The sequence below is a fragment of the Myotis brandtii genome, unplaced genomic scaffold (genome assembly GCF_000412655.1).
Source record: "Myotis brandtii unplaced genomic scaffold, ASM41265v1 scaffold236, whole genome shotgun sequence".
Classification (NCBI taxonomy): Eukaryota; Metazoa; Chordata; class Mammalia; order Chiroptera; family Vespertilionidae; genus Myotis; species Myotis brandtii.
Genome location: NW_005358901.1, coordinates 986,307 through 996,179, shown reverse-complemented (window position 1 = coordinate 996,179; position 9,873 = coordinate 986,307). Strand labels below are relative to the sequence as shown.

General features: G+C 55.1%; 2 protein-coding genes across 6 annotated transcripts in view; one reads left to right on the top strand and one right to left on the bottom strand.

The window, feature by feature from the left end:
• Positions 1–7,473, top strand: part of PRSS57 (protease, serine, 57) — a 12,902-nt gene extending 5,429 nt beyond the window's left edge. For 2 of the 5 annotated variants that reach the window (XM_014540090.1, XM_014540094.1), the window contains exons 2-5: positions 2,392–2,545; positions 4,162–4,306; positions 5,794–6,057; positions 7,038–7,473. In XM_014540090.1, coding sequence (XP_014395576.1) covers positions 2,392–2,545; positions 4,162–4,306; positions 5,794–6,057; positions 7,038–7,250 — 776 coding nt within the window. In that variant the 3' untranslated portion in view covers positions 7,251–7,473. Of the gene's footprint in view, positions 1–10; positions 279–988; positions 1,944–2,391; positions 2,546–4,161; positions 4,307–5,793; positions 6,058–7,037 lie in introns of those variants that run through there. The other 3 variants (XM_014540092.1, XM_014540093.1, XM_014540091.1) reach the window with 3 other exon arrangements.
• A 415-nt stretch (positions 7,474–7,888) lies between these two features.
• Positions 7,889–9,873, bottom strand: part of FSTL3 (follistatin-like 3 (secreted glycoprotein)) — a gene marked incomplete at its 5' end in the record, with an annotated part of 6,198 nt that continues 4,213 nt past the window's right edge. The window contains 2 exons of the mRNA XM_014540055.1: positions 7,889–9,413; positions 9,619–9,672. Of these exons, the coding sequence (XP_014395541.1) occupies positions 9,040–9,413; positions 9,619–9,672 (428 nt within the window). The remainder of the gene's footprint in view (positions 9,414–9,618; positions 9,673–9,873) is intronic.

Genomic DNA, 9,873 nt, shown 5'->3' with positions numbered 1-9,873 from the left:
TCCTCTATCCCTGAGTCAGAGATCCCTTTCCCTCCCTCTAGCCCTGACTTCAGCTCAGGCCGGTGTCTCCCACCCAGAAGGTGCCAAGGAGGTGTAAGCTAAACATGAGAGGGACTGTATCCCAGAAAAAAAGGGGCTCGAGCGTCCCCACCCCAGCTGTATAACCCCAAACCTCGGGCCCCGCTAGGTCAGGCCCTTTACAGAGCAGCATGCCAGAGCCTCGACTCCTGCTGTCTTCCTGGCCTGGTCCATGGCCCTGGGATCCCCGGCCTTCACAGGTAAGGGGAATGGGGACCTGATGGGGCTACCCAGCTCTGGCTGGTTCAGCATTGGTCCAGCTACAGATCAGCAGAACCCAAACTCACTCCCCAGGAGGGCTTGTGTCCTCTGCACCTGGGAATTCTCAGAAAAGAAATTAATATGACCATGAGTCAATCTCCTCAACATATAAAGAGCTCTAACAAATTAATAATAAAAGTAGGGCCCTAGCTGGTTTGGCTCAGTGGATAGAGCATCGGCCTGCAGACTGAAGGGTCCCGGGTTCATTCCGGTTAAGTACACATGCCCAGGTTGCGGGCTCGATCTATAGTAGGGGGCATGCAGGAGGCGGCCAATCAATGGTTCTCTCTCATCATTGATGTTTCTATCTCTCTCTCCCTCTCCTTTCCTCTCTGAAATCAATAAAAATATATTTAATCAATGATTCTCTCTCATCATTGATGTTTCTCATTATTGATTTCAGAGAGGAAAGGAGAGGGAAAGAGAGATAGAAGCATCAATGATGAGAGAGAATCATTGATCGGCTGCCTCCTGCATGCCCCTTACTGGGGATCGAGCCCGCAGCCTAGGCATGTGCCCTTGGCCGGAATTGAACCTGGGACCCTTCAGTCCACGGGCCAACGCTCTGCCCATTGAGCCAAACCAGCTAGGACAATAAAAATATTTTTTTATAAAAAAATAATAAAAGTAAGTGTTTGGTAAAGGGCGCTATTATTATCATCATTATTGTTATCATCATTGTCACTGCTGTTGCGTCTGCTCTGACTGGGAAAGCCACCCAAGTCCTCCATGGGAAGAACAGTCAAGGACTATAGCCCAAGAGTTCTGGGCTCACGACCACCTTCCATGCAGCACCAAACAAACCAGACTCCCCTCTCTGCACCTCAGATTGGAAAATGGAAATATCGACCCCCATCCAGCCCATTTTGCAGGGCTTCTGGGAACTTGGTTAGTGGGGACCATGAAGGACAGTTGTCTGTTTCACAACTGCTCATCAGATGGGAAGGAAATGGGCCTGGCTGTGGGTAGAACTGGCCCCTGGCAGGAGCAATAGGAGCTGTACTGAGGCTGCAACCCTGGCCTCTCACTCCCTCTCTGTGCCTCAGTTTCCCCATCTGTAGCATGGGGATAGAAACAATACTGACATCCTCGGGTCACTCCAGGACTAAATGAGGTTCCACACACCTGCAGCTTCAGTGATGCTTATACCAACCCCTTCAACGGTGTGTGGTTGGGGGAACTGACCAAGGTCTGGGGACAGCTGCTGGATAAACTTAAGCACAGAGAGGGTAGGTGACCTCCAGGGCCCCAGGGATTGGTGGAGCCGGGGTTTGCCTGGGCAGGCAGCCCCCTGCTCCCCCCACTGCTGTTTCCTCCTGTGCAATTATGATCAACGACCCCAAGGCCTTCAAATCATCAGTTTACCAGTATCACCAGTTCAGATCTGAGCGTTGCTGGTGGGGCCTGAAGGGGCCTCCAACCACAGACCACAGCTGAGTTCCCCCTTTCCAGGCCGTTGGGTGAGGGTAGGTGCCTTGGTCCTCAAAGCTCTCAGGGAGACTTCAGCCTTGAGAAGTCTGGGGCCATGGGGCCTGGGGCAGAGGGCTGGGACCAACTTTTGCTGACTATGGCCACTGCTCTGATGATGTCCATGAGGCTTCCAGGTAAGGACCCCGAGGAGTCCCCATATAGAGGCCCCATCAGGAACTGCCCAGGTACCCCAAGGCCCCCTCCCAGACCCCACCCCAGAAAATGCTGAGGTACCCCACACACGGGCCCTGACTTGGTTCAGCTACACAACCCCTGGCTGCTCTCCCTCTAGGGCCTCACCAGGCAATGGGGTGGGAGGCCCAGCTGGGATCTTGACCAGGCACAGGTGCAGGCGCAGGCCCAAGTTTTCTGGAGTCCAGTCCTCCTCCTGGCACATTCAAGGGCCTTCTCTGGGCTCCTTGTCACTCACTCTGTGTCCTTCTGCGTCTCTCTTTCTATCTCTGTCTCTCTCTATCTCCGACTCTTTCTCCCTCAACTTGACCCCCATCCCGTCCAGTGCCTAAGCTGCCCCCATTAACCCATCTTCTGCCCCTCTCAACATACCCCTCCTCCCCTCTGCAGGCTCCTGGGGGGCTAGGATCATTGGGGGCCGAGAGGTGACCCCGCACTCCCGTCCCTACATGGCATCGGTGAGCTTTGAGGGCCAGCATCACTGCGGTGGCTTCCTGCTCCGTGCCCGCTGGGTGGTCTCAGCTGCCCACTGCCTCATCGACAGGTGAGCCCACCTGGGGGCCCTCCTCCTGCTTGCTGCCACTGGGGGCCCCAGAATGCTCTGGCTATATTTCAGGGGTGGGAGTGGGGAGGGGTGTTCCTGGTGTGGGCATTGCTACATTCCAGGTGGGGGGAAGGGTTGGGTTGGCCAGACCCCACCCCCTTCCCTGGGGGTCTCTTGCAGGAGGAGGCATCTCTGGGGCCAGCTTTATGGGACAACAAAGGGGAAAAGGTGGGGCTACCCCCACCTTGTCAAGGATCCTCCATGATAATAAGTAGATGTTATCATCGCTGTGCTTAATCTATATATATATATAAAAGCCTAAGCGACCAAACAACCTATTGCCTGGTTGCTATGACATGCACTGACCACCAAGACGCTGAACACAGGAGCTGCCCCCTGGTGGTCAATGTGCTCCCACAATGGGAGCGCCACTCAGCTGACCCATGGGTGCCAGAAGCAGGGCTCACGGATGGGGACTGACTGGGCTTGAGCCGGTGGCAGGCACGTGGGGCCAGGATGAGTGGGAGTGGGCAGGCAGGAGTGGCAGGTGGCATTGGACTGCCAGTTTTGGCACAATCCCCACAGGCCACACCGAGGACCCCACCAGTGCATGAATCCGTGCACCGGACCCCTAGTAATTAATCACATTAACATTGAAATTATTGAAAAAAGAAAATTTCCTCCACCTTTCTAGGTTCTTCCAGATGGCCTGATAATTAAATCTACGTGAGACAGATTAACAAAGGAAAATAACCAAATTTAATGCAGACATACATGTGGATGACCCACATACATGAGGGAGTCAGAGACCCCACATCCATGAGAGGTTCAGGAACAGATAGGACAGATGAGGTGTCTATGTCACCTGAGCTAGGGATGCGGCATCAGAGGGAAGAAGGGTCATCCTCAAGACCTTCAGTAATTAGAAGCTTGCCCTGCCCTCTAGATAGGTCATAAAACGTTATCTTTGGTGGTAACTCTCATTATGGGCCAGGCCCCCAATTTAGACTCATGTAGGTGGTTAAGCAAGAGGTAGAAGTTTCTTGTGAGCCCAGAGGGTCTTGATGGCCTTCAGCTCAAAATAATCCACATGTCAGCCCGGCCAGTGTGGCTTAGTGGTTGAGCTTCGATCTATGAACCAGGAGGTCGTGGTTGGATCCCCAGTCAGGCACATGTCTGGGTTGCAGGCTCGATATCCAGTAGGGGGCGTGCAGGAGGCAGTCAATCAATGATTCTCATCATTGATGTTTCTCTCTCTCCCTCTCCCTTCCTCTCTCTGAAATCAATTTTTTAAAAAATCCCAATGCCAAAGGGGCACATCTTGGGGAGGCATGTTCTGAACCTCCTCAGAGATAATGTTATAATTGAGGTGGGAATTATAATAAATATAAAAATACTCAATTCCTCCTAAATATGGCTTAGTTATTAGAATTAGTATTGCAATATTAGCGTTAATACTGTAATTGAGGTGGGAATGAAACAAACATGATTATTATCACAGGGTTGACATCAAGGTTAAATGGGTTGCTGTGCACCAGTTTTGCCAATGGGGCTACCAAAGCCTGTGATAGGCAGCCTTACCCCAGTCTCCCTCACTATACCCCTCCCCACTGCAGAGACCCACGAACAGTCCGGGTGGTGCTGGGAGCTCACAACATTCGCACCTCCGAGCCCACCCAGCAGGTGTTCAGCGTCTCAGCTGTCATCAGGCACCCTGACTACCAGCCCACAACCCACGCCAATGACATCTGCCTGCTGCAGGTGAGCTTCTTGGGGAGGAACACTGGGTGTAAGTCTGACCTGTCCCCGCTACTCCCATGATGACTGAACCTGTTTTAAAATAGCTGAAGGATCCTGAAACACCTGAGTCAGGTGAAGTCTTTGCTCAAATGTCCCCTTCTCAGGAGACCTTCCTTGATGACCCCCTCATCCTGCAACCTGCCCCTGTCCTGCTGTCCCTTCTCCCTGTTCCACCTTTCTTATGTCCAGCACGACTGTCACCTGCTAACAGCACCTGCACATTTGCTGCTTCACCATTGTTCACTGCCTCCTCTGGACCTGAGGGCAGGGATTTTTGCCTCGTTTATGACCATTTATGGCTCACAGCAGGTGCTCAATGTTCAGGCTGGTAGGGGGAACAAACGGGGCACTAGGGCCACGAAAGACCTCAATTCCCTGCTGCTTGGGCCCTTCTTGGGGTTTTCTGGCCAGGAAGTGGCTTCACCCATAAATGTGAATTTCCCTCTGCTTCCCCATGGGGTGTGTCCTTTACAACTACCCCCCTGCAGTTCCCACCCAGGAACCCCAAATTCAACTCCAGGAACCCCCAGGGCCTCTGTTTCAAAGGGAGAATGCCCCAAACTTGCCCTCCAAATGTGTTGAAAAGTTAAAAGGGGGAGATACTCAATATGACTGAATGGGTCCCTGGGAACAGGAAGGTCAAGGGTATGGGGTTCTCTTGGCAAATAAAAGGGGGGCAGTGGATGTCAGCAGCCAACGGCTGGATTTTACTCACCTGTGGAACCCCAAAGCTTGGAACCCACTGCTCTGACTCAGCCATCCCATTGTGCAGATGGGGAAACTGAGGTTGGGGTGGTCAGGGATGTGCCCAAGGTCAGGGGGTGTGTACCAAAGTTAGGGGCCCACGTCATTCATTCCAAAACTGTTGATTGAGTGCCAGCTGTGTGCCGGTCAGCGGGGACACAGCCAGGAACAAGCCATGGGGCTGACCCCCTTAAAGCCTTCAGTCTAACTGGGTGGCATCTGGGTATCTGGCCATGACAGGGGCACGTGGTTGCCCAGAGGAGGCACCTGCCCTAGCCTGGGAGTCTTGGAGAGCTTCCTGGAGAAGGTGGTGTCTAAGCTGAGACCTGAAAGTTGGATAGGAAAGGTGCTCCAGGTGGGGGGTACAGTATGAGCAAAAGTGTGGGGGTGGGCCCAGGACATGGCAGTAAATTCATTCTGGCTAGAGGCGGGGGGTTAATGGGGGGCAAGCATTTTATTCCAAGGCAATAAGGAGCAATGGGAGGGCTTAGAGCAGGGAAGGAGATGCTGTTTAGAAAGACCATTTGGGTTGAGTGGGTAAGGGCTGATGGACAGGGGGCATGTGGTGGCAAAAGCAGTGGGCCTTCTGACAGCCATTGCTTTCTCTCCATAAGGCCAAGAGATCAGGTGTCACAGGTGGGTAAACTGAGGCAGGAGCAGTGGTGATGGTTTGGGTGGTCCAAAACTCAGTGTTCTCCCCGTAGCTGAACAGCTCTGCCATCCTGGGTCCTGCAGTGGGGCTGCTGAGGCTGCCCCAAAGGGGCACCAGGCCACCCAGGGCCGGGACGAGGTGCCATGTGGCCGGCTGGGGCTCTGTGTCCAACTTTGAGGACTTGCCACCCGGGCTGATGGAGGCCGAGGTCCGCGTGCTGGGCCTGGACGTCTGCAATAGCTCCTGGAGGGGCCAGCTCAGCCCTACCATGGTCTGCACCCAGAGTGGGGACCGACGGCGGCGAGGCTTCTGCTCGGTAAGATATTCATTGTCCGTCCCTCCCACTTACCACATGAGGGGACCAAGGCTCACAGAGAAGGGTCAGAGCTGGGCAGAGCCTTGGGAACCAAGTCCAGCTTACCCTAGACCAGACCATGTATGGCTGTGCCGTGCACAAAGAGCTACAGATTTGTGTATTTATAAACAGTATCCAGTAGAGGCGGTAACAGATCTCCAGGAAGGAGCTCCTGCTCCTAATACCCTGGCCCTGGGGCAGAGGAAGAAACTCAGCCCGGAGGATCTTTTGTTTTAGGCAAGAGAGTCCAAGGGTTCAGAACACAGGTTCTGGAGCCCAACTGCCTGGGCCCAAGTCCAGACTGTGCCACTTTCCAGGCCTTGGAAAAGTCGCCTCACTTCTCTGGACCTCACTCCATCTTCTCCATCTATATAGAACTGCCACTAATTCCGGATGACAATTAGGGTGCTAGGACCAGGAGGGGAGGGGAAGGGAGGAAGCAGGAGTTTTAGGGTGACTATTCAAGAAGGCTTCTCTGAGGAGAGCACCTTTGAGCTGAGACTTGAAGGAGCCTTAAGATCTGAGGGAAGGCATGACAGGCAGAGAGACAGTCACAGGGCTGCCATGCACAGCTGTTCAGGTCTGTACTGCACAAACAGCTGCAGAATTCTATGTTTATACAAGCAGTGTCCAGTAGGGGACAGTAACAGGTTTCAAAGACACGCGGAAGCTTAGTGGCTGATGAAGCTTGGCTTGCTCTAGGAAGAGCCAGGAAGGCTGGTGTGGCTGGAACCAGATGAGTGAGGGAGAGAGATGTGGGTAGGATCCTCAGGGTCTTGAAGGCTGAGGTGAGGGTTTAGCCTTTGCTGTAAGAGCACTCGGGGGTCATGGAAGGATTCTGAGGGCAGGAAAGGGTCCTGGTGGGCGTTACATGTAGAAGCTCCTTCAAGCAAAGTGAGGCTGAGAGAACCCCTGACCTCACCTTTCCCTTCATCCCCCAGGCGGACTCCGGGGGGCCCCTGGTGTGCAGGAACCGGGCCCATGGCCTCGTTTCCTTCTCTGGCCTCTGGTGTGGCGACCCCAAGACCCCAGATGTATACACACAGGTGTCTGCTTTCGTGACCTGGATCTGGGGTGTGGTTCGGCAGCGACTCCACAGCCCCCAACTCAGCTCCTCACCCAGGACCACTGGGGCCCCCACAGGAGCTTCCTGAACCACAGCAGCACGGTGTATCCAAATGAGATGACAACCAATGCAAATAGTTCTGGCCTGGAAGATTCTGTGGCGGGGGCAGGGGGTCCACAGAACCTTCCAGGGCGCTTGGCGGGTGGGTGGGCATAAATTCCAAACAAAAAGGGCCAGAATATCTGAATAAAATGTTAACTGACAACCAGACATGATGGTCTACCCTCATCCCTTGAGTTTCTTCTTGGCCTCAAGGTGGCTGAGGGTCCTCCCTGAGCCACTTGCTTGGTCGCCTTTCTCTTCCACCCACTCCCACCACCATTCTACCTGTCCTTGAGTTTCTTCTTGGCCTCAAGGTGGCTGAGGGTCCAGATGAGCCACTTCCTCCCTGAGCCAATTGCTTGGTCGCCTTTCTCTTCCACACACTCCCACCACCACTCTACCTGTTTCAGCCCTCTCCCTGGGTGCTGCCCACTGCCCAGAGCTAGACACTGAGGCCAAGATGGACAGTGGCTGCCCCAAGGACATATGCTCATGCTCTTCCAGATGCGTCTAGAGCCCCCACTTACTACCCTATAGTAACCCAGGCTCCAGACTAGTAACCCTCTACCAAAGTGGGCAGCACAGAGGCTCAGAGAGAGAGTAGACCAGGAATTGACCCCAAGGTGGCTTTTTACAATCTTTATTTCTTTGGTGAGGCAGGACCCCAGGGCGGGGAAAATTGCCTTATTGGATGGCTTGGGCAAACTCACCTACTCAAGGACACTTTTCTGGGTGACATACATAGGTAAGGCACTTCCTGGGGGCTGGGAGAGGGTGGGCACACTGCCCCCTGAGCTCCTTGCCCCAAACTTGAGGAGCTGAATTCCCATATCGGGTTTGAGCCTCTGGTCTACACAAAGGCACAAGGAGGTGGCATTGAGTGACAGCCCAGGAATGCAGGGAATTGGCCCTAAGCTGGAGTTGAGACCCCTGAGCCTAGCTGGTGGGCAAAGAGGGTTCACCTAGGAACTGGGCCTAGAGACCCAAGGGTGGGCCTCATGATACCAAGGGGTCCTGTGTCTGGACCTCACCTGTGGACGGGTCAGCAGGCACTAGGGGTGCTGTTCAGACACGTAGCTCCAGGAGGCCAGGTGTGCAGTGGGCCTTGGTGTCTATATCCCACCGGATGAGTAGGGGCTCCTGGGCCCCAGGAGATCTCACCCGAAGTGGATTGGGCCCTGTTCTGAGCTAATGCTGAGCTGAGGCCTATGTCAGGAGGCACAGACAGTGCCTCCCTGACCAGGGGATAAGCTGGGCTTTTCTCAGGGGCCTTTACAGGACCTACTGGGTACGTGGAGGCAGTGGGGAAGGAAAGCCCTGAATACTTGGGTTGGTAGGGGAAAGACTGCTTCCTTGGCCTGTCCGGGGTTCTGAGCATGTTCTGAAGTTTATGTATATGCACCCAGGTTGTGGACCCCTCCCCATCCTTGGTTCCTGTTCTAGAAGGCTAGGGTGCCTTTTCATTAATTGCTGGCAGAGAACTCTCAGCCCTCTCAGTGGCAGTGATAATTAATAGTTATTCCCGAGGGAACAGAAGCAGGGTCCTCTTGAACAGTAGTAGGGTGTTTGGGGTGGAGGGTTCCCCTACCAGCACTGCTCCCAGGCCTCCTCCCACCAATTCTTCCAAGATATGGTTGGGGGGAAGGGTCCAGGGCTCCCGCAAGTGGTCCGGTCCTGGCTCTGGGGAGTGTCCATGGGACATAAATTAGGCTTTGCTCTGGCAATAAATAAAATGGGGGAGGCCTTGAACGCCAGGCCCAGGCCACCCTGTTAAGTCACACAAAGTTCTCCTCTTCTTCCTCCGACTCAACATCTGCTGGCTCAGGGGTGCCTGCTGAGTGGGAGGGACGAACAGAGAAATGGGGGTACGGAGAGGGGCTGGGGCCTACAGCCCACCACTGCTCCCCGCTCCGCTCCGCACCTGCGCAGCTGCCCGGGTGTCGCACGCCAATGGAACGGCCCAGGAAGCAGGTGGCCTGGCGGAGGTGGCAGGAAGACATGTAGGTGACGTTGTTGTTGCCGCAGAGTTCCTGGCCAGGGCTGGAGGGCGCGGGGCAGGGCGCAGCGCGACACATCACGCAGTGGGCACTACCTGTCTGGTCCACCACGCACGACTGTGGCCGCTGGCACACCACGTGCGCGCAGGACTCTGTGGATAGGGCGCCAGGGTGGGTCAGGGGCGCCACCAGGAGGACGAACCCCGCCCACAACACTGAGGGCACCCTCAGGCCCCGCCTCCCCGGTTGTGGCAGAAGCCACACCCCCTCAACGAGACCCCGCCCACAGCCCAAGTCCACCCTCAAGCCCCGTCCCCTCTAATTGCACCCTCAAGCCCCTGAGTCACGCACCCATACTTCTCACCCCACGGGAGCCCCGGGACCCCTTTCCAAACTTCCACCCTACTCTTCCTTATTCTCGATCCCACAAAAGACCCAATCCACTGACGCTTTCCCAGCAGCATAAAGACTCCCTTCATTAGACTCCGCCCACGACCTCGCCACCTAGGCCCCGCCCACCATAAGCCCGGCCCCAACCCTCAAGACCTATACCTACACCGCTAGACACGACGCACCGGAGGCCCCGCCCCCCCGCAGGCCCCGCCCCCCGCA